This window comes from Passer domesticus, chromosome 24 (assembly GCF_036417665.1).
Source record: "Passer domesticus isolate bPasDom1 chromosome 24, bPasDom1.hap1, whole genome shotgun sequence".
NCBI lineage: Eukaryota > Metazoa > Chordata > Aves > Passeriformes > Passeridae > Passer > Passer domesticus.
Genome location: NC_087497.1, coordinates 4,552,405 through 4,578,735, shown reverse-complemented (window position 1 = coordinate 4,578,735; position 26,331 = coordinate 4,552,405). Strand labels below are relative to the sequence as shown.

The window sequence follows — 26,331 nt, the reverse complement described above, 5'->3', positions numbered from 1 at the left end:
CAGGAATTGCTGGGATCACCAGGAGGCTCTGGGATGGTTCAGGAATCACTGGGGTGGTGCTGGGATCACTGGGATAGTTCTGGGATCTCCAGGGAGCACTGGGATGATTCAGGAATCACTGGGGTGGTTTTGGGATCTCCAGGGAGCTCTGGGATGGTGCTGGGGTCACTGGGATGGTTTTGGGATCTCCAAGGAGCTCTGAGATGGTTTTGGGATCTCCAGGGAGCTCTGGGATGGTTTTGGGATCTCCAGGGAGCACTGGGATGGTGCTGGGTGATCTCCTCTGGCCCTGGAGTCCTGCAGGAAGGATCTGCAGGACCTGCCAGGCCCACCCCGCATCCCTCAGGGTTTGGAAAGCCAGCCTGGCTTTGGGAAGGGGCCCTTTGGGAGGGGAGCACTGCAGGGTTCCCTCCTGTGGGCTGAGGCCTGCCTGGGCTCTGCCCCGTGGATCCTCCTGGCACTGTGGGAACATCTCCTGGAGGTGCAGGGCTGGAATCTTGGAGAATGCTGCAGCAAATCCCAGAAAAAGCAGATTTTCCTGAGGCCAGAGAAGCCAGATTTTCCCGAGGCCCGTGCAGTTATTCCATGCCAGCACAGCAGCCTGTGCTGTCCCAGAGCTGCTCTCTGGAGCTGACCCTTTCTGTGCTCATTGATGCTGATTTTTGTCCTCGTTTCTGTCCTTTCTGCAGGACATGATGGATGACATCTGCCAGGAGCAGTTCCTGGAGCTCTCCTATCTCAACGGGGTCCCGGAGCCCAACCGCGGCCGAGGCGTCCCCGGGCGGGGCCGGGGGGCAGCCCCACCTCCCCCTCCCCCTGTGCCAAGGTATGCCCAAAATGCCAGCCCTGCCAGGCTGCCTTTCACCCTCAGGTGGGCTCCCACGGGGTTAAGCTGCTGCTTAGCTAGGCCTGACTTGGGGGTTCTGGCTCAAAGCTCCGTGTTTGGGGTGGCATCCGACACGGGGGGGATTTGGGGTGGGTTTAAGCAATGGTTTCATAAATGGTTTCATGAACCTGTCAGAATTGGGGCTGGCTGGTGATGGAGGTGCTGGGACCCCTCAGCATTCCCAATTTAAATTCCCATCCTCTCAGTTTGAATTCCCACCTCTGGGGTGGCATCTTTCTGGCAAAGCTTGGGGTTAAGCTGGCACCAGAATTGTTCCCTCGCTCCCTGATCCGTGGGCTGGTGCTTCTCCTGCTGCCTGCAGTGTCCCTGCCATGTCCTCAGTGATGCTGAGGGATCTGGGGTGGGAGGGTCCTTTGGGGTGACATTCCCTGCCCAAAATTCTGTATCAGATTTTTTTCTCACATCCCTGAGCCTGACTCTGCAGATCTGCCCAAAAATTGGATTGAAGTGTCACGAGGAGCCTCTCCTTGGCTCTGTGGAGCCAGTGTGGCTCTGCAGGCAAAGCTTAGCTCATCTGGATTGTGTAAAACTCCCAGTTTAGGCTGGGCTGAGCCAAAATGTGGTGATTTAACCCCAAAGGGCAGCCAAGCCTCACTCACTCCCTCCCCTCTCATGGGACAGGGAGAGAATTGGGAGGGTAAAAGTGAGGGAATGACCGGGCTGGGCTCAAGTTCAGCAGGAAAAGCAAAATAACCCAAGAATGAATTCCCTGCTGCCCTGGGAAGGCATTGCAGGGTGCCTCTGCTCCTGCTGGTTCCAGTTGCACGCAGAGCAGCAGAATTCTCCCCAGAGTTCACTCAGCCTCTCCCAGCACAGCAGTTGTGGTTCCTGTGCCAGCCCAGCCTTGCCAGCCCTGCTGGTTTTGGCACGACTGGCACTCCCCATGCTGGGGCTCCGCAGCAGCAGCTCCTGACTCTCACTGACACATTGTATGGAAAATGGTTTTGTCAGGATTTTTTCTCCATCTTTCCATGTTCTGCTTTGGAATGGGATTTGGAGATTGTTCACCAGCATGTGAAATGGTTTTACTTGCTGGCAATGGCAGCCACACAGTCGGGGCTGTGAGCAGTCACAGGATTTTGTTATTCATTCTTTTCTTTTCCTTCCAACCTCCTGAGGGATCCTTTCTCTCTATTCTTTCTAGAATAGTTTTAGTATAACACTTTAATATAGTGTAACATAGTATAATATGATATAATATTGTATAATATGATAGATATTATATGATATATAATATAATAGGATACAGTATGATATAATATAATGCAGTATTATAATATTATCGTGATTAATCGGATATAATATGATAAAATATAATGCAATATAATATAACATGACACAATATAATTGTATATATTATAATTATATATAACATATATATAATTAGTATAATATAATATAACATAATACAGTATAATATAATATAGTAAAGTATAATACAATAAAATGTAATACAATATAATACAATAAATATAATACAATAAATGTAATGTGATATAACATAACATAGTATAGTAAAATATAATATAGTAAATATAATATAGTGTGATATGATATAATATAATGTAGTATAGTATGATAGAATATAGTATTATATTATGTTATGTTATATATAATATATATTATATATATTATATTATGTGATGAAATGTGGTATATATTGTTATATTAAATTATATTATATATTTTATTTTATATTTTATATTTTATATTATATATTCTATGATGTGATGAAATGTGATATATGTTGTATCATATTATGTTATGTTATATTACATAATGTGATATATAATATATATTATATATAATATATTATATATATTATATAATGTAATGTGATATATAATAGAAAATATTATATTATATATTATATATTGTATATATTATATATTTTATTATGTAATGTGATCTATAACATAACATAACACAACACAACCCATCCACCCTGGCACAGCACTGAAGTCCCCGTCCCTCCCTGCTGGCCTGACCCCTGTCTGTCCCGCTGTCTGTCCCGCAGGGGCCGCGGGGTCTGTGCCCCCCCCGTGCCGCGGGGGGCGCTGGCGCGGGGGGCCGCGGTGCGGGGGGCCCTGCCGCGGGGGGCAGCGCTGGCCCGGGGCGTGCCCCCCGCCCCCCGGGCACGGGCTGCTGCCCTCCAGAGGATCCCTCTGCCCCCGCCCGTGCCCGACACCTACGAGGAATACGTGAGTGGTTCATTGCTTCATTACTGGGGATTAACGGGGTAAGGGCGGCGGGGGGGGGTGGGGAGCACCAGGGAGCAGGGGGATGGGGCTGGGGTCACCAGGGAGCAGGGGGATGGGGCTGGGGTCACCAGGGAGCAGGGGGATGGGGCTGGGGTCACCAGGGAGCAGGGGGAATGGGGCTGGGGTCACCAGGGGGCAGTGGGAATGGTGTTGGGATCACCAGGGAGCAGTGGGAATGGGGCTGGGGTCACCAGGGAGCAGTGGGAATGGGGCTGGGGTCACCAGGGAGCAGTGGGAATGGGGCTGGGATCACCAGGGATCCCTGGGAATGGGGCTGGGGTCACCAGGGAGCAGTGGGAATGGGGCTGGGGTCACCAGGGAGCAGTGGGAATGGGGCTGGGGTCACCAGGGAGCAGTGGGAATGGGGCTGGGGTCACCAGGGAGCAGTGGGAATGGGGCTGGGGTCACCAGGGAGCAGTGGGAATGGGGCTGGGGTCACCAGGGAGGGAATGGGGCTGGGGTCACCATGGAGCAGTGGGAATGGGGCTGGGGTCACCAGGGATCAATGGGAATGGTGTTGGGGTCACCAGGGATCAGTGGGAATGGTGCTGGGATCACCAGGGATCCCTGGGAATGGGGCTGGGATCACCAGGGATCCCTGGGAATGGGGCTGGGGTCACCAGGGAGCAGGGGAATGGGGCTGGGGTCACCAGGGAGCAGTGGGAATGGGGCTGGGGTCACCAGGGAGCAGGGGGAATGGGGCTGGGGTCACCAGGGAGCAGGGGAATGGGGCTGGGGTCACCAGGGAGCAGGGGGAATGGGGCTGGGGTCACCAGGGAGCAGTGGGAATGGGGCTGGGGTCACCAGGGAGCAGTGGGATGGTGCTGGGATCACCAGAAGCCTTTAGGATGATTTTGAGATAACCAGGGTCCCCCAGGATGGTGCTGGGATCACCAGGAGCCTTTGGGATGGTTCTGGGATCACCAGGAGCCTTTGGGCTGGGAGCATTACCCTGCAGCTCTGGGGAGCCTGTCCAGTGCCCTGGACATGGAACAATTCCTAAATACGAGCCTGTCCAGCGCCCAGCCCCCTCTGGAGATCAGACCTTCCCCTGACAGCAATCCCAGCTCTCCTGGCACACGGATTTACCCCTGGACATGGAACAGTTCCTAAACACGAGCGTGGCTCACCCCTGCCAGCCCCGGGGCTCCCTCTGCTGTGCCTGAGCCCTTTCCCTGTGGATTTCCAGCATTTCCAGGCTCTGCAATCTGCTGTGGGTTGCATTTGGTTCCTTTTGGGTCCTTTTGTGACACTTTTTTGTCCCCATCCCCACAGGGCTACGATGACACGTACGCAGAGCAGAGCTACGAGGGCTACGAGGGCTACTACAGCCAGGGCCAAGGGTGAGTGGGGTTCCCTCTTCCCTGAGGAATGCTGCATGGCCTTTTCCCCCTTTTTCTTCCCCTTTTTCTTCCCCTTTTTCTTCCCCTTTTTCTTCCCCTTTCTCTTCCCCTTTCTCTTCCCCTTCCCCTTCCCCTTCCCCTTCCCCTTCCCCTTCCCCTTCCCCTTCCCCTTCCCCTTCCCCTTCCCCTTCCCCTTTCCCTTCCCCTTTCCCTTCCCCTTTTTCCCCCCTGTTTTCCCCCTTTTTTTAACCCCTTTTGAAGCCAGTGGAAACATTCCTGAGCTCTGCTGGAATCCAGGACTCAGAGCATCTTCTTTTTTCCTGGTTTTTGTGGCAGTGTGGGAATGGGATTTGCCTGTGTGTAACCACCTCGTTGCTTTTGCAGGGATACAGAATATTATGATTATGGACATGGGGAGGCACAGGAAACCTATGAAGCTTATGGTATGTCTGGGAATTCTGGGATAAGGAAGGGCTTGGGAATTGCTTGTGGTCAATTTTGCTGCTTTTCAATGTCTGGATAAAAAAGTGAGGAGAACCTCGTGGTGTTTTTATTTAGGTCTGAACAGCCTCTCTGTGGGTTTAGGTTGGTCTCAATCTTGATTTTCTCAAAGGTGATGCTTTTTAAAAAATCCATTTTTTATCTCTGGAAATGCTTTAATTTCCTTGTAGCTTTAGAATATTTCAGGAGGTCTGGATTTCCACCCACAGCACTCATGCTGCAGTCTGGTTTTCATGGGCTGGGTTTTATATGGTTCCATCTGCTTCCTTTATCCTCACAATCCCTGAGCCTGACTCTGGGCTGCAGATCTGCCCAAAAATTGGGATTGAAGTGTCATGAGGAGCCTCTCCTTGGCTCTCTGGAGCCAGTTTGGCTCTGTAGGCAAAGTTTAGCTAATCTGAATTATGTAAAACTCCAATTTAGACTGGGCTGAGCCAAAATGTGGTGATTTAACCCCAAAGGGCAACCACTCCCCACTCTCACTCCCCACCCTTGGGACAGGGAGAGAATTGGGAGGGTAAAAGTGAGGGAATGAACGGGCTGGGCTAAGGTTCACCAGGAAAAGCAAAATAAACCAAGGAATTCACTCCCTGCTTCCTTGGGAAGGCATTGCAGAGCTCCCTCCCTGCCTCTGCTGCCCTCAGCTGTGGCTGTGTTTATTTCTGAGGGCAGTTCCCTTGGGATGGCATCTGGCTGTGGCAGTGAGAGGGAATCATTGTCCCTGTCCCCAGAGCAGCCTGTGCTGCTCGGGCTGGGCCAGAGTTCATTTTCCTCCCCAGGGCTGCTCTGGCACTGACTCTGGATTTGTGCTGAGCTTTGTTGGTGCTGGGCAGGGCTTGTTCAAATTCCCAAAGCTCTCCTTAAAGGTGTGGAATTCCATGTGGCTGGAGCTGTCCCTTGCACAGCTGAGGGAGTGCAGGTGGTGACATTCCTGGCCAGCTGGAGATCCCTGGGAGCTGGGAATTCATGTCCTGGCACAATTAGGGAAGCAGAGGTGTTGTCTCCTGCTCACCCTGCTCCGGGCTTAAATCCAGATCCAGGAGCCTTGGGGTGCTCCCTGCTCCAGGTCTAACCCCAAACCCAGGAGCCTTGGGGTGCTCCCTGCTCCAGGTTTAAGCCCAAACCCAGGAGCCTCAGGACCTTCCCTGCTCCAGGTTTAAATCCAGGTGCATTGAGGCATTCCCTGCACCAGATTTAAATCCAGGAGCCTTGGGGTGTTCCCTGCTCCAGCTTTAACCCCAAATCCAGGAGCATTGAGGTGCTCCCTGCTCCAGGTTTAACCCCAAACCCAGGAGTCTTTAGGCATTCCCTGCTCCAGGTTTAATCCCAAACCCAGGAGTATCGAGGCATTCCCTGCTCCAGGTTTAATCCCAAACCCAGGAGCCTTGAGGCATTCCCTGCTCCAGGTTTAACCCCAAACCCAGGAGTCTTTAGGCATTCCCTGCTCCAGGTTTAACCCCAAACCCAGGAGCATTCAGGCATTCCCTGCTCCAGGTCTAACCCCAAACCCAGGATCATTCAGGCATTCCCTGCTCCAGGTCTAACCCCAAACCCAGGAGCCTGCCAGGACGTTTCCATCCAGCTGCTCCCAGGAGCTGTGGCTGTGCCCTGGGGTGGCTGAGCCCGTGTCACCCCGAGCACAAAGAGCTTTTTGTGCCTCCTGCTCCCCCAGAGCCCGCGGTGCCCCTTGGACACTTGGCTCAGTTCATCCGATCTGTTTATCCGCTGGTTTTTAATTCCCTCTGGTCTCTGCTTCCCTGAGAACAGAATGAGGGGATAAATCACCAAGCTGGGCTGGGATGGGTGGAGGGAGGGTTTGGGGAGGCTGGGTTTCAGATCTGGCAGGGACAGCTCACAGGGGTGGCTGTCACAAGCAAACTCTGCTTTTTTCATGGAATTCTGGAGTGATTTGGGGTGAAAAGGGCCTTAAAGGTCCTTTAAATCATCCCGTGCCATGGGCACCCTCCAGTGGCCCAGCGGGGCTGGGCTGGGTCCTGTGTCCTGTGTCCTGGGTCCTGTGTCCTGGGTCCTGGGTCCTGTGTCCTGGGTCCTGTGTCCTGGGTCCTGTGTCCTGGGTCCTGGGTCCTGGGTCCTGGGTCCTGGGTCCTGGGTCCTGGGTCCTGTGTCCTGTGTCCTGGGTCCTGTGTCCTGTGTCCTGGGTCCTGTGTCCTGGGTCCTGGGTCCTGGGTCCTGTGTCCTGGGTCCTGGGTCCTGTGTCCTGGGTCCTGTGTCCTGGGTCCTGGGTCCTGGGTCCTGTGTCCTGGGTCCTGGGTCCTGTGTCCTGTGTCCTGGGTCCTGGGTCCTGTGTCCTGGGTCCTGTGTCCTGTGTCCTGGGTCCTGGGTCCTGTGTCCTGGGTCCTGGGTCCTGTGTCCTGGGTCCTGTGTCCTGTGTCCTGGGTCCTGGGTCCTGTGTCCTGGGTCCTGGGTCCTGTGTCCTGGGTCCTGGGTCCTGTGTCCTGGGTCCTGTGTCCTGTGTCCTGGGTCCTGGGTCCTGTGTCCTGGGTCCTGTGTCCTGGGTCCTGTGTCCTGGGTCCTGGGTCCTGGGTCCTGGGTCCTGGGTCCTGTGCTGTGCAGGGCTGGCAGCTGGGGCGGGCTGCTGTGGGGTGGTTTGGGGAGCAGGAGCTGGTTTTGGGGGATCAGGACCTGTTTTGAGGAGCTGTTTTGGGGGATCAGGAGCTGTTTTGAGGAGCAGTTTTTGGGCGATGAGGAGCAGTTTTTGGGGAGCTGTTTTTGGGGGATCAGGAGCAGTTTTTGGGGACCTGTTTTGTGGATCAGGAGCAGTTTTTGGGGGATCAGGAGCTGTTTTAAGGAGCTGTTTTGTGGATCAGGAGCTGTTTTTGGGGGATCGGGACCTGTTTTGAGGAGCAGTTTTTGAGGAGCAGTTTTTGGGGGATCAGGACCTGTTTTGAGGAGCTGTTTTTGGGGGATGAGGAGCAGTTTTTGGGGGATGAGGAGCAGTTTTTGAGGAGCAGTTTTTGGGGGATCAGGAGCAGTTTTTGGGGGATGAGGAGCAGTTTTTGGGGAGCAGTTTTGAGCCCCCATCCCACCACATCCCACCCCTCCCTTCACCCTCTCCCATCCCATTTCCCTCCCCTCCTCCCTCCCCCCCTCCTGACCTTTTTCTCTCTCCCCACAGGCCAAGATGACTGGAATGGAACCCGGCCCTCCCTGAAGGCGCCCCCAGCCCGGCCCGTCAAGGGGGGCTACAGAGAGCACCCCTACGGCCGCTACTAACCCCAAAAACGGGGCAAAAACCCCCAGTTAGGAGCAAACTCTTGTTTCTGGTTCTTGTATCTCCCGGGATTCCCGTTGCTTTACCCACAGCAGACAAGTAATTGTCTCCCTGTTTTTCTTCCTGGCCCTTTTTTTCCTTCCCACTCCATCCTCACCCCTGCATTTTTGGCTTCTGTATGTAGTGATTTCTTGAGATGAAATTTAAATAGATTTTAGAGGGGGGGAAAAAAGTTTTTAATTTTTATTATTTTTATTTTTTTTTTCTTCCTTCGGTGTGTAGATGGCTTTTCTTTCTTTGTTGTTTTAGGTAAAAAAAAAACAAACAAACTGTACCTTTTTTTAAGGAAAAAAAAGACAAAAAAAAAAAAAAAAACTAAAAAGCAAGTTAAAAAACTGTTAGTTTCCAAAAGTGAAATGCTTTGCTTAGTTCTGAAATTAAGGTTTTGTTAAAACTTTTAAAGTTTGTTTTAAAGGAACCCATAAAGGTTGTAGTTGCAGAATCCCAAAGTAGGCTACATTTCAAAATTCAGGGTTATTTTTTAAGAATTAAAATCTTAATGTAACAGTAGTGGCTGCCACCATTAAAAAAAAAAAGCAAACAAACAAAAAATAACTTCAGATGCCAAACCTTTAAAAGGACATTGCTGGTGAATCTTGAAGTTTAAATTTTAACCCAAAGGATCCTCCAAACAAATTAAATAGCATTTTCTAAAGAGAATTGACTTAAAAGGAAAAATTAGGTTGGTAAAAAATTGACTTTTCTTATGTGGATTTTGAAATCTAGCCCCCCGTGCAGTGTTGAGATATGCTTGGGAATATTTTTTCCAGTGGAAAGGGGTTTTAATTTAATTCTAAATGAACCATTTTTAAGGGAAAAAAACCCAAAATGTGGCTCTAATTGCCCAGTGTTTGATAGAAAGAATATTCCATGGGTAGGCCTGTAAAATTCTGATTTTTTGTAGCCCTTTGGGGGCCGAAAATCTGATGAAAATTTCAACCTCACCCCCAAAAAAATCTCAATTTCAAGCAGTCCCAGCCACTTGTTCAAGTGTATCTCAGCACGAGCTTTGCATAAAAAGGGACACTGCAGCTGTAAAAAAAACCCAAATCAAAAAAACCAGACAAAAAGCAATCCCAAATTTCACTTTGTACATAAGATAAAGTCCTAATTGGATTTGTTACACTGTCCTCCCACTCTGTTCTGGAAGAGAAAAATGCTACATTTTGTGTAAAGTCTGCCTAACTAGGTAGCTCAAAACGTGTCAAAATGTCTGTCTCAATCTGTCAATAAAGTTTAGTCCTTTTTTAATCCAAGTAAATGTGATGAATTGTCATTTGTTTTTAAAGGTTTTTTTTTTTCAAACAACTTTAAATCCATGCTAAACTTAATTTGTCTTTTTATTATTATTATTATTATTTTCATTTTTATTATTATTTCTTTAAAAACTGTGGAGGCATTTCTAAAAAAATGGTGGTTTTTTGGTAATTCTCGTGAGAAAACAAAATTTTTTCGAGCTTGTCGAGCTTAAATTTATTTTTAAAACTATGAAAAAGACAAAAAGCAAAATTTGTTTTTCACCCCCTGGAAGTTGCTGGCAGCAGTTTGGAGGCAGAAATCTGAATTTGGAAAGCGTTTGATGGTTCTTTGCTCGATGGTTCAGATTTCAGGTGGCCTCAGAGAACTTTCCAGAGGCTGCTTGAGGAAGGAATGCTGAGAATTCCAAGGAAGTTGCTTTCTGTAACCCCCCCTTGGCTGAGATGATGCTTCCAAGCAGCTTTTCCTTGGAAAAACCGCTTTAAAAAGGAAATTTTTTTTGTTGGTGGAAGGTGCTGCAGCTGCTCCTTAAATCCTTTCTGAGAGGGTGTGGATGTAGAGATATTGAATATATTTCTATTTAAAAATCAATGTTTCACATGGTTTGTTATTTCCCATCCAGCAGATGAATTTGGAATTTTAGGGGGAGAGGATTAAACTGCTCGGGGGTGAAAAATAGAATTTTAGGGAAAAAAAAAACCCAAAAAACAACAAAAATGCAGCGCATGAACCGAGGGGAATATTTAAAAATATATTAAAAAAAAAAACCACACAAAAGTTGTATTTGTAGATTGTTATTAAAGTGCAAATAACTGAATTTTCAACACTGGTTTGGAGTCAGCTTTCAGGGCATAATGTGATGAAAAGATCAGCCTATGCCCCCCCTTTTAAAGGAAAATTATCAGCAGGAGAAATCAGGATGTGTAAAGCTAACAGGCACCGCAAAGCCCAAAAGGTAACCTAAATGTCTGATTTTAATACAGCACATTTCTCTTTTCCATAAACCTGTGACGTAAACTTCTTACCCAGCCGACCCTTCAGATGTTAATTTAATGTAAAAGGGGAAAAAAAACCAACCCAAAAACGTGAAAAAAAAACCACCCCAAAAAAAAGATGTTTTAAATATAAACATTTAAAGCAACCCACGTGGCATAAATTAGCAATAACTTTTAATAATGTGCCCTTGGCAGATGCACTGGGATGGAATGTGGGCCAAAAGGAATCTTTAAATATCCTGGATTTTTAAAGGATAAAAGATGTAAAATGAACGTGAATCCAAGCTAGTCCTGCTACTGCCAAAAAAAAGAAAACCAAACCCAAATTCTGCTCAGTTGTTTGAAAATCTCAATTTTTAGCCCCCCCAGTATTGCTGTTTCCTGTGAAATGTCCATAGCTCAGCTGAAGTTGCATGTTGATCCTCCATGTGTAATTGCATGCAGGAATCTCTTTCTTTCTTTTTCCCTTTTTTATTTTAATTATCTTTTTTTGTATCTTTGTGAGGATCCTGACAATTTTTTTCCTTTGATTTGCAGGAATTTGGGGCCGTGACTCAGTGGGGTGAGGAGGAGGAGGAGGAAGAGCAGGGCCAGCACCAGCTGGGTGAGTTTTGGGGGATTTTTTTACAACCCCTTGTTGAGTTCCCAACGTGGGGGTGGCACCATCTGAGCTGCTAAATTCCAATTTTTCCTTGGATCCACACCAAAAAAAAAAGGGGGAAGCTGCTTCCCTGAGGTCACAGCGTGGAGGAGGCTCCTGAGCTGAGTTTTTAGGGGATTTTGAAGGATTTTGGGATGAGATCCCTGCCTTGGGATGCAGGGATTTCATGGTTCTGTGCTTCCCAAGCTTTGGGATTTGTTCCCCCTTGCCCTGGGAATGGCTCAGGAATTCCCACAGGAGGGGAGAATCCAGGAAAATCCCAGGCTGCAGATCTTTCCTTGCCTCTTCCCAGCCCTTCCACACACTCTGGGATGGGATGTGGCTGCTGGGAGGGGTTTTTGTGGAATTCTGCCAGGGAATCTCCCTCAGGGACCCCACAGTGATTTTTGGGGTTTAAAACCGTGGAGGCATTTCTAAAAAATGGTGGGGTTTGGTAATTCTTGTGACAAAACAAAAATTTTTCAAGCTCATCGAGCTTAAATTTATTTTTAAAAATATGAAAAAGACCAAAAAAATTTGTTTTTCACCCCCTGGAAGCTGCTGAAAGCAGTTTTGAGCCAGAAATCTGAATTTGGAAAGCATTTGATGGTTCTTTGCTTGATGATTCAGATGAGTCTCACCCCATTCCCGTGGGCAGGGATTCCTTCCCCTATCCCAGATTGGCCTGGAGCATTTTCAGGGATGGAGCAGAGGAGATGCTTCCCTAAAAAATCTCTTTTGGATGGCTGGGAGTGGTTGTGGGGTGATCACATCAGCAAGGACACAATTCCTCCATCCCCTTCCCTGTGGGACTCCAGAATGCTGCCCCTGAGCTCCAGAAATAAAAATCACCAAGGAATCCACCTTGAGATGCTGGAAAAGCCCAAATCCCAGCTGAGCAGGGCACGTGAAAGGATAAATCTCATTTTTTAGGGGATTCTGAAGCTCCCAAAGGAGCCCCTCTTACCCCAGGAGCAGCAGGAGCAGGGAAGAGCCAGTTGGTGGGAATGCTGCAGCAGGGAGTTCACCCTGAATTCCTGCACTCGAAAATTGAATTTCCCTCCTGCCAGGAGGGAAATGACAGCAGGCCTGGATTTGTGCTCATCAAATCCATCTTCATTTCCAGTGGAATTGGAACATCTATTTCTTATGGCACTGCACCAATCTTTCCCATTTCTCTCCTAATAGGCCCAGCTTTTAGATCAAGTGGAAAAGATTTGATAGAGATCATCTCTTTAGGAAGCAATTTATTCCCAAATGGATCTTGTGATGCTGCCCTTGGAGTAACCCAGCTCGTGCCTTGTTTTTGGTGGGATGCTGGTGGGAAAGGATGGAAATGTGAATATACTGAAATCACTGGGAGTGTTGTGCAAACATTCCCTGGATCAGACAGCTCCCTCCCTCCTTCCCTTCCTCTCCCAGCACTTTTCCAGGCGGGATTTAGCCCTGGAGCCTGCCAGAGCTCATTTGAGATCCCAAAATAACCCCTCAGCAGCAGAATCAGCCAAAAATTCTGGGGTGAGGCAGGGCTGGAGATTCCTGGGAGTCTGAGTCACCTCAGCTACCTGCAGAACCTTCCCTTTCCTGCTGGAATTCTGCTCCCAGGTGCCAGGACTCTCCTCCTCTCCCTGTTTTCCCAAAGGCCTCATCCACATCTTGTTGTTTGTAGCATTTTGGGCAAGACCCCAACCCAGAGAAAATCCCCCGTTGTTCTTGGCTCTGTTCACGTCTCCTCCCTGGAAGTGTTTCCCAACAAAATCCTGGTTTTGTCAGGCTGGGAACACCCTCCTGCTCCGGGTCTCAGCATTCCCATCCTGCCAGGCCTTTTCCCTGGGTGGGAGCAGCTCCTCCAGGCTCCAGGGCAGCCCTGGGCTGTAAAACCCCAGCCTGGCTTTGCTCTGAGCTGCCCCAAACCTGGATTTTGTCCTGAGTGGGGAGTGAGCCCAAGGAAAACGCTCCAGCTGGAATTCCAGAGGTGTCCCCAGCAGCTTTCCCTGGAAGGAGCCTCATCCCCTGCCCCTTCCTTACCCCTGCTTGCCATTTTCTGTTTGGATTGTTTCAATAAAGCCAGTGGCTCCGAGCTTCATTCTATGGGATCATGGATTCAGGGAATGCTCCGGGTGGGAGGGACCTTAAAGCTGCTCCAGCCCCATGGCAGGGTCTCCTCCCACTATCCCAGCACTCCAGGGATGGGAATTTCCCAGCTTTTCTGGGGTTTTTATCTCCCAGCCTCACTGAAAGCACAGTGATTTGGTCTTTTAGCTCCAAAATTCCAGCTCGGATCAGCTGAGCTGGAGAGCACAGTTGGACTATTCCCTGTCCACATCTGAACAAATCTGAATTTTATATCAGAGCAGCTGCCACGAGCAGAGCCAGGAAAAACAGCTGGAATGTGCATTTTTACCTCCTTAACCCCTCCTGCTGCTCTCCCAAAGAAAATTTGGGATCAGGGGGATTCCAGCAGCCAGGAGAGACCCTGGAGGAGGGGGAAGAGGAGGGAGAGGAGAGCAGGGAATGCTCCAGCTGGAGCTTTTGGGGAGGAAAACTTCTCAGGGAATTCCTCCCTCATGGATCAAGGAATTTCTCCTCCATGGATCAGGGAAATCCTCCTGCATGGATCAGGGAATTTCTCCTCCATGGATCAGGCAGTTCCTCCCTCATGGATGAGGGAATTCCTCCCTCATGGATGAGGGAATTCCTCCTCCATGGATCAGGGAATTCCTCCCTCATGGATCAGGGAATTCCTCCTCCATGGATCAGGGAATTTCTCCTCCATGGATCAGGGAATTCCTCCCTCATGGATCAGGGAATTCCTCCCTCATGGATCAGGGAATTTCTCCTCCATGGATCAGAGAATTCCTCCCTCATGGATCAGGGAATTCCTCCTCCATGGATCAGGGAATTTCTCCTCCATGGATCAGGGAATTCCTCCCTCATGGATCAGGGAATTCCTCCCTCATGGATCAGGGAATTTCTCCTCCATGGATCAGGGAATTCCTCCCTCATGGATCAGGGAATTCCTCCCTCATGGATCAGGGAATTCCTCCCTCATGGATCAGGGAATTTCTCCTCCATGGATCAGGGAATTCCTCCCTCATGGATCAGGGAATTCCTCCTCCATGGATCAGGGAATTTCTCCTCCATGGATCAGGGAATTCCTCCCTCATGGATCAGGGAATTCCTCCCTCATGGATCAGGGAATTTCTCCTCCATGGATCAGAGAATTCCTCCCTCATGGATCAGGGAATTCCTCCTCCATGGATCAGGGAATTTCTCCTCCATGGATCAGGGAATTCCTCCCTCATGGATCAGGGAATTCCTCCCTCATGGATCAGGGAATTTCTCCTCCATGGATCAGGGAATTCCTCCCTCATGGATCAGGGAATTCCTCCCTCATGGATCAGGGAATTCCTCCCTCATGGATCAGGGAATTTCTCCTCCATGGATCAGGGAATTCCTCCCTCATGGATCAGGGAATTCCTCCCTCATGGATCAGGGAATTTCTCCTCCATGGATCAGGGAATTCCTCCCTCATGGATCAGGGAATTCCTCCCTCATGGATCAGGGAATTCCTCCTCCATGGATCAGGGAATTCCTCCCTCATGGATCAGGGAATTTCTCCTCCATGGATCAGGGAATTTCTCCCTCACGGATCAGGGAATTCCTCCTTCATGGATCAGGGAATTCCTCCTTCATGGATCAGGGAATTTCTCCCTCACGGATCAGGGAATTCCTCCCTCATGGATCAGGGAATTTCTCCTCCATGGATCAGGGAATTCCTCCCTCATGGATCAGGGAATTCCTCCCTCATGGATCAGGGAATTTCTCCTCCATGGATCAGGGAATTCCTCCCTCATGGATCAGGGAATTTCTCCTCCACGGATCAGGGAATTTCTCCCTCACGGATCAGGGAATTCCTCCTTCATGGATCAGGGAATTTCTCCTCCATGGTTCAGGGAATTCCTCCCTCATGGATCAGAGAATTCCTCCCTCACGGATCAGGGAATTCCTCCCTCATGGATCAGGGAATTTCTCCTCCATGGATCAGGGAATTCCTCCCTCATGGATCAGGGAATTCCTCCTCCATGGATCAGGGAATTCCTCCTCCATGGATCAGGGAATTCCTCCCTCATGGATCAGAGAATTCCTCCCTCACGGATCAGGGAATTTCTCCCTCACGGATCAGGGAATTCCTCCCTCATGGATCAACCTGCAGCGCCTCGGCTGCGCCGTGGGTGCTGAGGGGGAGGAATTCCCGCAGGCTGGGCAGTGTCCAGGGGCTCCCAGCTGGCACGGAGATGTTTTTCCCTCATTTTTCCCCTCGGGAAGCTCCCTGGTGTGAGCACAGCTCAGCTGAGCCCTCCATATGTTTCCATGGGAATGTTTTTCCACGCTCCTTTTGCTCCTTTTGCCAAGAGGGAGCTGATTCCAGAGGATCAGTTTGAGCTCTGTGTGCTGTGACTGGAAAGGGGGAATCTGCCAGGTTTTTTTGGGAGTGTTGGAGAACACCAGAGCCTCCCTTGGATCCTGGGAACTCCCTTGGATCTCCAGCTGCCTGTTGGAAAACTGAAATGTAAACTGTGTCCTGATGGAGGTGTTCATTTTACCGCTGAATTTGGGATTTTACCACTGATTTTGGACCAAAAAAAGGCCCATCCATCACGTTCCAGATATATTTTTTGGCCTGGCTGGGTTTTTAGGGATCTCCTGGTACCTTTGGAGGATTCTCTTAAACATCAGTTGTCTGGCCACTCCTGATTTTTGATGACTCAATTTAAGTTGGAAAAACCCTCCAAGCTCTGTGGCCACTCATTCCTTGGACACCTCCAGGGCTGGGCACTCCAAACCTCCCCGTGCAACCAAAAAAATACCAAAAAATCAGCAAACTTTGCCTTTGTGCAAGTCCATTCATTCCAGAGCCGCTTTTTCCTGCTGCCTAAGCAGGGCTGGCTCTCCGCTTCGTGTAACCATCTGTGCTGCAACAAAACCGAGCAAATAATTGGGAAAAAAAAAAAAAATTGTGAAGACGCTGCAACCCCTCCGGGAGCCGCGCAGGTGTCAGGGATTACTCATAACGGGCTGCGGGGACAGCGCTTCCTGCCGTTCCCGGGGGTGACACCGGGAGGTGACACCGGGAGGTGACACCGGGAGGTGACACCGCGCTGGGCGTGGCCGCGTGGGCGTGGCCACACCGACAGGGGGCGTGGCTTCCTGCGCGTTCGCGCCTCGCAGCATCTTGTCCCGCGCCGGCCGCCGTCGCGCCCCGCCCGCCATATTGTGCCCGGCGCAGGCGGAGCGGCGGCCGGCGATGGGTGAGGGAGGCCGGGCCCGGGGCAGCGCGGCCGGGGGGGAACGGGCGGAACGGGCGGGGGGAACCCTCCCGGCAGCCGGCGGGGAGCGCTCCGGGCGGCGGGCGGGGCGCGGGAGAGCCCCGCGGCTCGCTCCGCCCCGCCGCGGTGAGGGGGGCGGCTCCCGCGCCGCGGCCTCGCCCGGAGCCCCCGAGCCCCTCAGAGCCCCTCAGAGCCCCCGGGCTCGGGGAGCGCCCACGGAGCCCTCACGGAGCCCTCCGTGGCGCTCCCGGGCGGGTCCTGAGTAACCCGGTGGGGTTTTTAGAGCCGCCGAGGGTCCTCTCGGCTTTTGTGCAGCCCCACCTGTGCTCCCAAATTTCTCCCTCACAGCTCCTGGAGCCCCCCTTGTGCTCCCAAATTTCCCCCTCAGAGCTCCCCCAGATCTCCTGGGGCTCCCATTGTTCTCCTGCAGCCCCACCTGTGCCCCCAAATTTCTCCCTCACAGCTCCCCCAGAGCTCCTTGGCCCCCTGTGCTCTCCTGCAGCCTCACCAGTGCCCCCAAAATTCTCCCCCAGAACTCCTGGGGCTCCCATTGTTCTCCTGCAGCCCCCCTTGTGCTCCCAAATTTCCCTTTTGCAGCCCCAGAGCCCCCGTGACCCCAAATTTTACCCCCCACATTTCCCTTTAGGGCCCCCACGTTTCCAGTTTCCCTCCTGGAGCCTCGTGGCTCCTTCCTGCACCCCAAATTCCCCCCCGTGTGTGCCCTCACAGCTTCCACTGCTCCTCCAGAGCTCCTGCAGTTCCCAAAAACATCCCAAAAAACAGCAGCTCCCTGCAGATGCAGCTCTGGGACGGGGATTTTGCAGAATTCCCGAGCTCACATCAGCTTTAAAGCTCCCTGGAGATCAGTTCTAAACCTTCAGCACACATTTTGTTGCTCCAGATGCAAATTCCAAAGCTGGAAGTGATCCACCAGGCAGAGGAATGTGCCCGAGTTTCCCTCACAGCTCAGATTTCACTTGCAAAGGGGATTTTTTATCACTGCTGTGGATTCTCCTGAGGTTAACAGGATCCAGAGGAAGTTTGAGAAGGCTTGGGATGAGTTTTGTGTGTGGCAAAGGAGCACTGGAAAAGCTTGGCCCCGTTGACCTCAGTGCCATCAAAGCATAAAACAACAAATGCCCTAAAAATGTGTTGTTTCTTCCCATCTTAAAGAGCCAAAAATAAAATAACAATTTTTAAAAGCTGTACCCTTCAGTTCCAACACAAAATGATACCAAAACAGCCCAAATTTCTGAATTTTTGGGGCCAATTGTTGAGTGTGGAAAGCAGGGGTGACACCACAGGGATGCAGATGGAATTCCTTGTGAAGTGATGAATTCTCAGCCCCTCCTTGAGCTGGAGAAATGTGGGAGACAGGGGAAAAATAGGTGAAGAAATTTGGATTATCCTGGAGTGATGAGCTCCAAAAATTAATTCTGGAGAAATTTGGATTATCCTGGTGACAGTGAGGCCTGGAATGCTCCATAAGAAATGCTAATTAATCCATGCTAATGAATATGGAAAACAGGGATGACACCACAGGGATACAAATGGAATTCCTTGTAAAGTGAGGAATTCTCAGAAATGTGGGAGATGGGGCAAAAATAGGTGGAGAAATTGGGATTATTATCCTGGAGTGAGAGGCTCCATAAATGAAATTTGGGGAAATTTGGATTATCCTGGTGACAGCAAGGCCTGGAATGCTCCATAAGAAATGCTAATTAAGAAATGCTAATTAATGCATACTCACTAATATGGAAAACAGGGATGACCACACACCCTGATGATTCCCCCACAGGGATGCAGATGGAATTCCTTATAAAGTGATGAATTCCCAACACCTCAGCAAGGCTGGAGCTCCCTGAGGTGACCTGGAGAAATGTGGGAGACAGGGCAAAAATAGGTGGGGAAATTGGGATTATTATCCTGGAGTGACAGGCTCCAAAATTTAAATTTGGAGAAACTGGGATTGTCCTGGAGCAATGAGCTCCAAAAGTTAAATTTGGATGATGCTTCCACCACAGGGATACAGATGGAATTCCTTGTAAAGTGATGAATTCTCAGAAATGTGGGAGATGGGGCAAAAATTGGTGGAGAAATTGGGATTACCCTGGAGTGACGAGCTCCAAAATTTAAATGTGCAGAAATTGGGATTATCCTGGAGTAATGAGCTCCAAAATTTAAATGTGCAGAAATTGGGATTGTCCTGGAGCGACGAGCTCCAAAATTTAAATGTGCAGAAATTGGGATTGTCCTGGAGCAATGAGCTCCAAAATTTAAATGTGCAGAAATTGGGATTATCCTGGAGCGACGAGCTCCAAAATTTAAATGTGCAGAAATTGGGATTGTCCTGGAGCGACGAGCTCCAAAATTTAAATGTGCAGAAATTGGGATTATCCTGGAGCGACGAGCTCCAAAATTTAAATGTGCAGAAATTGGGATTGTCCTGGAGCGACGAGCTCCAAAATTTAAATGTGCAGAAATTGGGATTATCCTGGAGCGACGAGCTCCAAAATTTAAATGTGCAGAAATTGGGATTGTCCTGGAGCAATGAGCTCCAAAATTTAAATGTGCAGAAATTGGGATTGACGGGGCGGCGCCGGCGAGGCCCCACGAGAACCACTAATTAACCCCCGCTAATTACCCCGTGCTGAATGTCTCCCTGCAGTGGTGAGGGCTGAGCCCAGCCCGCAGTGAGCAGCCAGGACCCCCAGAGCGCTGGGCATGGCCGGGGGACGCCGGGGGCCCAACAGGAGCTCCTACTGCAGGACCCCCCTGTGCGAGCCCGGCGCCGCCGGCGCTGCCGGCCACTCCTCGGGCTCCTCGGTCACCGGCGTGCGCTCCCGGACCAGGTAGGGCACCCGCTGGGCTGGGCTGGGCTGGGCTGGGCTGGGCTGGGCTGGGCTGGGCTGGGCTGGGCGTGCAGCGGCTCGGGGTCCTGGGTGTTAAAGCTGCCCCTGTTCTCTGACCTGGAAGGTCGTCCTGTTTTCTGAGCTTAAAGCTTGTCCCGTTCCTTGAGCGTAAAGCTCATCCCATCTCTCACTCTTAAAGCTTGTCCTGTTCCTTGAGCTTAAAGCTCGTCCCATTCCTTGAGCTTAAAGCTCATCCCATCTCTCACTCTTAAAGCTTGTCCTGTTCCTTGAGCTTAAAGCTCGTCCCGTTCCCTGAGCTTAAAGCTCGTCCCATTCCTTGAGCTTAAAGCTCATCCCATCTCTCACTCTTAAAGCTCATCCTGTTCTCTGACCTTAAAGCTCGTCCCATTCCCTGAGCTTAAAAGCTCTTCCAATTCCCTGACCTTAAAACTCATCCCATTTCTTGAGCTTAAAGCTCATCCCATCTCTCACTCTTAAAGCTCGTCCCATTCCCTGAGCTTAAAGCTCATCCCATCTCTCACTCTTAAAGCTCATCCTGTTCTCTGACCTTAAAGCTCATCCCATTCCCTGAGCTTAAAAGCTTGTCCCATTCTCTGAGCTTAAAACTCATCCCATTCCTTGAGCTTAAAACTCATCCCATTCCCTGAGCTTAAAACTCGTCCCATTCCCTGAGCTTAAAGCTCGTCCCGTTCCTTGAGCTTAAAGCTCATCCTATTTCTCAGTCTTAAAGGTCATCCTGTTCTCTGACCTTAAAGCTTGTCCCATTCCCCAACCTTAAAGCTCATCCCATTCCCTGATCTTAAAGCTCATCCCATTCTCCAACCTCAAAGCTCGTCCCATTGTGACCATAAAGCTCATCCTGTTCCTTGATCTTAAAACTCGTCCCATTCTCTGATCCTAAAGCTCGTCTCATTCCCTAATCTTAAAGCTCGTTCCGTTTTCCAGCCTTAAAGCTCATCCCATTCCCTGATTTTAAAACTTGCCCCATTCCCTGACCCTAAAGCTTTTCCCATTCTGACCATAAAGCTCATCCCATTCCTCTCCCTTAAAGCTCCTCCCACTCCTCTCCCTTAAAGCTCCTCCCACTCCTCTCCCTTAAAGCTCATCCCATTCCTCCACCTTAAAGCTCATCCCATTCCTCTCCCTTAAAGCTCATCCCATTCCTCTCCCTTAAAGCTCATCCCATTCCTCCATCTTAAAGCCCATCCCATTTCCCCCCACTCCCCCTGTCCGGGGTTGTTCCAGCCCAGCCTTGGGCACTCCCAGGGAAGGGGCAGCCACATCTCCTCTGGGAATTCCATTCCAGCCCCTCCCCACCCTCACAGGGAGGATTTTTCCCCAATATCCCACCCAACCCAACCCTGTGGGACTGGGAAACCATTCCCACCTCACTTTCCTCTTAACTCCCAGTTCCCTTTTCCTACATCCCGTTTGTCCATCCGTGGAATGAGGATGGGTGTCCCTGAGACCCCTCAGGACTCCCAGGAGAGTTCAAAGCCCTTCAGTGACCAGGGAATGAGAAATCAAAACAATTTTATCTCCAAAGCCAGCTGGGGCTGTTGCCTCCCCAGTGCCCTGAGGATGCAGGCAGAGTTTAGCCCAGGTGATGTGGCTCTGTGGGGTTTTTAGGATCAGCTGGATGCTGAGGCAGAGCAGGAGGGAGAGGCCAAGGAGCAGCAGCACAAGCAGGAGGGTTTTTGTTTACTCTGCAAAGAAAACGTTCAGTCTGCCTCAGCTGAGGGCCCTGACTCGGGATTTTTAGGGATACAGTTATCCAGACAAGCCACTGGGGCCATGGGAGGTGGAGCCGTGCAGCTTTGCTGGGAACAGCACACACCCCGAGCCTGATCCCAGGCAGGGCACACACAGGTCCACACCCAGCCCACCTCAAGGCATCCAGAGCTCTGCTTGGTGCAGGGCTGTGAAGTGACAGGACACAGGGAATGCCTTCCCACTGCCAGCTGGGATCTGAGGAGAAATCCTCCCCAGAGAAGCTGTGGCTGCTGCATCCCTGGAAGTGTCCAGGCTGGGCTGGATGGGGCTTGGAGCCACCTGGGATAGGGGAAGGTGACCCTGCCCATGCCCTGGATGATCCTGGATGTCCCTTCCAGCCCAAAGCATTCTGTGATTCCATGGTTTATCAGTCCTGAGGATCTGAATCACCATGAGTTTGAGAATCTGGGCATTTCAGGGAGACAGCTCAGGCTCCTCAGGTTTTCCCCTCACTCACGGCCTTATTTTAGGTTCTCCATCTCCTGTTTTAAGCCATGGCCTGATCCCCCTGCATCCCCCTGGATCCACACTCCACAGTTTAATCTGGGGATTTACAGGAACACTTTGTGCTCTGCAGTTCCTTTGAGGCCCACACCCAGATTCTTTTGCCTGTTTTTATTTAGAGATTGCAGCTCAATCTGGGAGATATTAATTCCCTTTGATCCAGAGGATCAGTCTGGGATGCTGTGCCTGCTCACACAGGAAGAGGCTCCTCTGGCTAAACTCGTTTTTCCTCCTCAGGTGAACAGAAGGTGAAGAATGAACAAGGGCTTGTGTGTAATTGCTCTGCCTTTCATGTTCAAGCACTCTTAGATATGTAAACACCAACTTGAGCTCTGAAAGCTTCCAATTAATTAAGAGAGCCACTGAGTAGCACAACACAACCCTGGGTCTGAACAACACAGGGGATTTAATATCAAATGTCCTGGGTCCAGATATTGCTTTGTGTGGGCAAATCCCTGCTCACATCTGCCTGAAATTTCTGATTTATGCCAGCCACTGATAGCTGGAGTTTCCCCATCAATCTCGGACCTGTGGGGGGGAGCTGGAGGACATTGCCCTGCTCACCCTGGCTCTTGGCTCCCCTGGCAGGAGTGGCTCGGGGACAGGCCTGTCCAGCCCCCCCCTGGCAGCTCAGACAGTCGTTCCCCTGCGGCACTGCAAGATCCCCGAGCTGCCCGTGGAGAGGAGCGTCCTGTTCGAGCTGCAGCTCTTCTTCTGCCACCTCGTCGCCCTCTTCGTCCACTACATCAACATCTACAAGACAGTGTGGTGGTACCCACCCTCCCACCCTCCTTCTCACACCTCCCTGGTAAGCACCAAAGGGCAGCTGCAGCTCCCAGGCTGTCTCTTGGAGCACTAAACCTAAAGTTTGTTTTATAATGTTTGATAAAAACTGTATCTGACCCTTCAGGGTTTCTCCTGCCAATCCCTGTTTCCCACATTTTGGGCTCTGGCTGCCTGCTTGGCATTCTCTTGGAAGAGAGATTCTCCAAAGAGAATAATTTGGGACTTTATGTGTTGAATGTGGGTTCCTGGTGCTGATGGAACTGGAATAATTTTGGTTTTGTCCCCACAGAACTTTCACCTCATCGACTTCAACGTGCTGACGGTGACAACCATCGTCCTGGCACGGCGGCTCATCGGTGCTGTCGTCAAGGAGGTAAAGTCAGAGCTCTCCCTCCAGGGCATTTGTAAAGCTCTGGGTCCCTTTTGCCATTCCAAACCCCTCCATCCTTCCCTGAAGACCTCTGTGATCCAGGTCAGAAGCCCAGGAAAGGTTTCCAGTGTGAGGAACAGAGAGCTGAGCTCCCCAGACCTGCTGGCTCTGTGTCCTCTGACTGTCTGAATTTCTGTCTCAGCCAGACTCTAGTGACTGATTCCCTCCTCCCTTTTGCCTCTTTCCTGCTCTCTCCATCACTCCAGCTTTCCCCAGGGAAGAGTCATGGATGCTCACTGTGGAAGAAGCATCCCATGGTGAGCAGTGCCAAGACCTTACCTAGAAACTCCCTGAGCAATGAAGCCCAAATTCCAGAGGTTTTGGAGAGCCCAGGTTCCACAGAAAGCCTCCCTGTCCTGCTGTCAGCTGGGCACTGCCATTTGCTGTTTAGCTATGATTTTCCACACAGAGTTTTCTCCTTTAAGAAGAGGGGATGGCCAGCTGTGCCCAGCTCTGTCCTGTGTCCCACAGGCTTCCCAGAGTGGCAAAGTCTCCCTGCCACGCTCCATCTTCCTGGTGGTCACTCGCTTTGCCGTCCTCACGGGCACGGGCTGGAGCTTGTGTCGCTCCATCATCCACCTCTTCAGGACCTACTCCTTCCTCAACCTCCTGTTCCTGTGCTACCCGTGAGTATCAGGGCTGGGGCATCCACCCAAAATCCAGGGCGAGGCTCCCTGCAGGCCTGTGGGGTTCTGAGCTGCGAGTCTGCAAGGCTTGGAGCAGCCTGGGCTTGTGGAAAGTGTCCCTGCCCATGGGCACAGAGTTTATCCTGCACCTCTCCCTCCTCTGTCACATTCTATGGTGGTAGGACACGTCTGTGGCATTGACCCCTCTTTCAGCTTGATGTGAGCATTAATTATTACTCATTATTGCTGCTGAAAAGAGTTGTGTGCTTTTCCCATGGCGCTCACAAAACTCAGGGCTTTGTTTTCCCTTTGTTCCTGGGTTCTTCTGCCAGGTGAAGGGATTCAAACAGCTCCTGGTTTTTGTTACCTATCAAAAGGAAGTGTTTGGAGTGGAAATAGCTCCCTCCTCCCTGGTAAATGCAGGAGGAAACATCCCCAGAGATTTGCTGCAGGGGGAAACATCCCCAGAGATTTGCTGCAGGGGGAAACATCCCCAGAGATTTGCTGCAGGGGGAAACATCCCCAGAGATTTGCTGCCTGTGTCTGAGCTCAGAGCTCTTTTTGGGAGTTTCCCTTTGGAATCCTGGAATCCCAGACGGGTTTGGGATTCATTCAGCAGTGGCAGGGACACCTTCCTCTCTCCCAGGTTGCTCCAAGCCTTGGACTCCCCCAGCTCAGAGCCCCACGGGGGGATTTGGGCTGGTGATGCCGGTGGGATGGGGTGCAGCACTGAGCTCTGTGCTTTTCCAGGTTTGGGATGTACATCCCCTTCCTCCAGCTGAACTGTGACTTCCGCAAGGCCGGGCTCTTTGCTCAGGTGGCCAACATTGGCCCCAGGGACACGGGGGAGGTGACAGCCCGGGGCAGAGACTACCTGACAGTGCTGAAGGAGACCTGGAAGCAGCACACGAGGCAGATGTACGGCATGGAGGCCATGCCCAGCCACGCCTGCTGCCTGTCCCCAGACCTCATCCGCAACGAGGTGGAATTCCTCAAAATGGACTTCAACTGGCGCATGAAGGAGGTGCTGGTGAGCTCCATGCTCAGTGCCTACTACGTGGCCTTCGTGCCCGTGTGGTTTGTCAAGGTGAGGCCTGGCTGGAGGTGACACAATGAGGGAGGACAGTCCTCACTTGTGGTGACCGAGTTCTGAATGTCTGGTGGCAAACGGGGTGAGGCTGTCCCTGTGCCCTGAGGGGCTGCTGCTCCATCAGCTGGGCATGGGGAGCACCAGGAGCTGCCTCCCTGTTTTGGTGATGTTGGCACAAATATTTTGCAGGAATTCTCCATCCCCCATCCCATGTGGGCTCTTCCTTTCCAGGCAGCACCAACAGCTCCACGCAGAGCCCTTGTTTTTCCTGCCTGCCCGAGTGCTGTGTGTGGTGATGCCCTGGGCAGGTGAGGCTGTCCAAACTGTCCCACGGTGTCCAAACACTGTCCCACCTTGCTGTCCCCCCAGAACACTCAGTACTACGACAAACGCTGGTCCTGTGAGCTCTTCCTGCTGGTGTCCATCAGCACCTCGGTGATCCTCATGCAGTACCTGCTCCCTGCACGCTACTGTGACCTGCTCCACAAAGCTGCAGCACACCTGGGCTGCTGGCAGAAGGTGGATCCAGCCCTCTGCTCCAACGTGCTGCAGCACCAGTAAGGAATTCTCTTTTCCTTTTGCTGGCTGGGTGGGAGCTCAGCCTTAAAGTAAACCAGAGAAAAGTGAGAGCAGAGTTGTTGGCTGACACATCCAGCAGCACAGACACTCTGGGCACTGTCCCTGCCAAGCAGAGCTGATTTTTGGCAAGGTGCCTGCTGCTCCTGGCCACGGCTACCTGCACTTTGTCACTGCCATAGTGACAATTCCAAACTGGGAGCAGAATTCCAGTACTCCTCACTGCTGCAGCAGAGCCCAGTGCCCCATGCAGGTGGGATTAAGGCATTTTTTGTCCCCTGCAGATGGGATTAAGGCATCCATTGTCCCCTGCAGGTGGGATTAAGGCATTTTTTGTCCCCTGCAGGTGGGATTGAGACATCTCTTGTTCCCTGCAGGTGGGATTGAGACATCTCTTGTTCCCTGCAGGTGGGATTAAGGCATTTTTTGTTCCCTGCAGGTGGACTGAGGAGTGCATGTGGCCTCAGGGGGTGCTGGTGAAGCACAGCAAGAACGTCTACAAGGCTGTGGGTCACTACAACGTGGCCGTGCCCTCGGACGTGTCGCACTTCCGATTCCACGTAAGCTCCCCTCTCCTCCCTGGAGCAGGGATAACTCAGCAGGATCCTGCTCCTGGGGGCCTGGACACCTCGGGCTGAGGGAGCTGGGGGGGTCAGTGCCCAGGGTGGGGTTCAGGCAGCCCAGTGCCACCAGGGTGACTCCATCCAGAGCTTCCACCTCCAGCCGGCGCCTCACCCTGCTCTCCCACAGTTCTTTTTCAGCAAACCACTGCGAATCCTCAACATCCTGATCCTGCTGGAAGGAGCTGTCATCTTCTACCAGCTCTACTCTCTGATTTCCTCGGAGAAGTGGCACCAGACGATCTCCCTGGCTCTGATCCTCTTCAGCAATTACTACGCCTTCTTCAAGCTGCTGCGGGACCGCCTGGTGCTGGGCAAGGCCTACTCCTATGCTGCCAGCAGGGACTCAGAGCAGAAGTTAAATTAAAACAATTGCACTGATGCTCTCAGCCTGTTACAGAACAAACAAAAACGAGAAACCCTCAGAGCTTTGTATTTTTGTTACCACTGCTTTTTTTTGTTGTTGTCGTTTTCTTTGATAACTGATGTAATTAAAAGGAAAAAAAAAACATATTTTTTTACTCCCA

The 26,331-nt window shown here is 51.0% G+C and overlaps 2 protein-coding genes across 4 annotated transcripts in view; both read left to right on the top strand.

Moving 5' to 3' along the window:
• The window catches only part of KHDRBS1 (KH RNA binding domain containing, signal transduction associated 1), a 25,262-nt gene extending 16,403 nt beyond the window's left edge, over window positions 1-8,859 (top strand). For both annotated transcript variants that reach the window (XM_064398520.1, XM_064398519.1), the window contains exons 5-9: window positions 690-826; window positions 2,925-3,108; window positions 4,444-4,511; window positions 4,896-4,954; window positions 8,149-8,859. In XM_064398520.1, the coding sequence (XP_064254590.1) occupies window positions 690-826; window positions 2,925-3,108; window positions 4,444-4,511; window positions 4,896-4,954; window positions 8,149-8,246 (546 nt within the window). In that variant the 3' untranslated portion in view covers window positions 8,247-8,859. The remainder of the gene's footprint in view (window positions 1-689; window positions 827-2,924; window positions 3,109-4,443; window positions 4,512-4,895; window positions 4,955-8,148) is intronic.
• TMEM39B (transmembrane protein 39B) lies at window positions 8,271-26,331 on the top strand. 2 transcript variants are annotated; one of them, XM_064398517.1, is made up of 10 exons: window positions 8,271-8,343; window positions 11,094-11,160; window positions 19,195-19,378; window positions 22,265-22,484; window positions 22,752-22,835; window positions 23,364-23,518; window positions 24,269-24,605; window positions 24,978-25,165; window positions 25,624-25,744; window positions 25,935-26,331. In XM_064398517.1, exons 3-10 carry the CDS (start codon window positions 19,251-19,253, stop codon window positions 26,169-26,171), a joined length of 1,470 nt encoding a protein of 489 aa, XP_064254587.1. In that variant the 5' UTR covers window positions 8,271-8,343; window positions 11,094-11,160; window positions 19,195-19,250; the 3' UTR covers window positions 26,172-26,331. The 2 variants fall into 2 exon arrangements, with proteins under 2 accessions (XP_064254587.1, XP_064254588.1); XM_064398518.1 differs by lacking the exons at window positions 8,271-8,343; window positions 11,094-11,160 and adding an exon at window positions 16,448-16,508.

Coding starts and splice junctions, on each gene's coding strand:
- TMEM39B (XM_064398517.1), top strand. CDS start 19,251: ATGGCCGGGGGACGCCGGGGGCCCAACAGGAGCTCCTACTGCAGGACC. Junction 22,485..22,751: donor CTCCTTCTCACACCTCCCTG/GTAAGCACCAAA, acceptor TTGTCCCCACAG/AACTTTCACCTCATCGACTT. Junction 24,606..24,977: donor TGCCCGTGTGGTTTGTCAAG/GTGAGGCCTGGC, acceptor CTGTCCCCCCAG/AACACTCAGTACTACGACAA.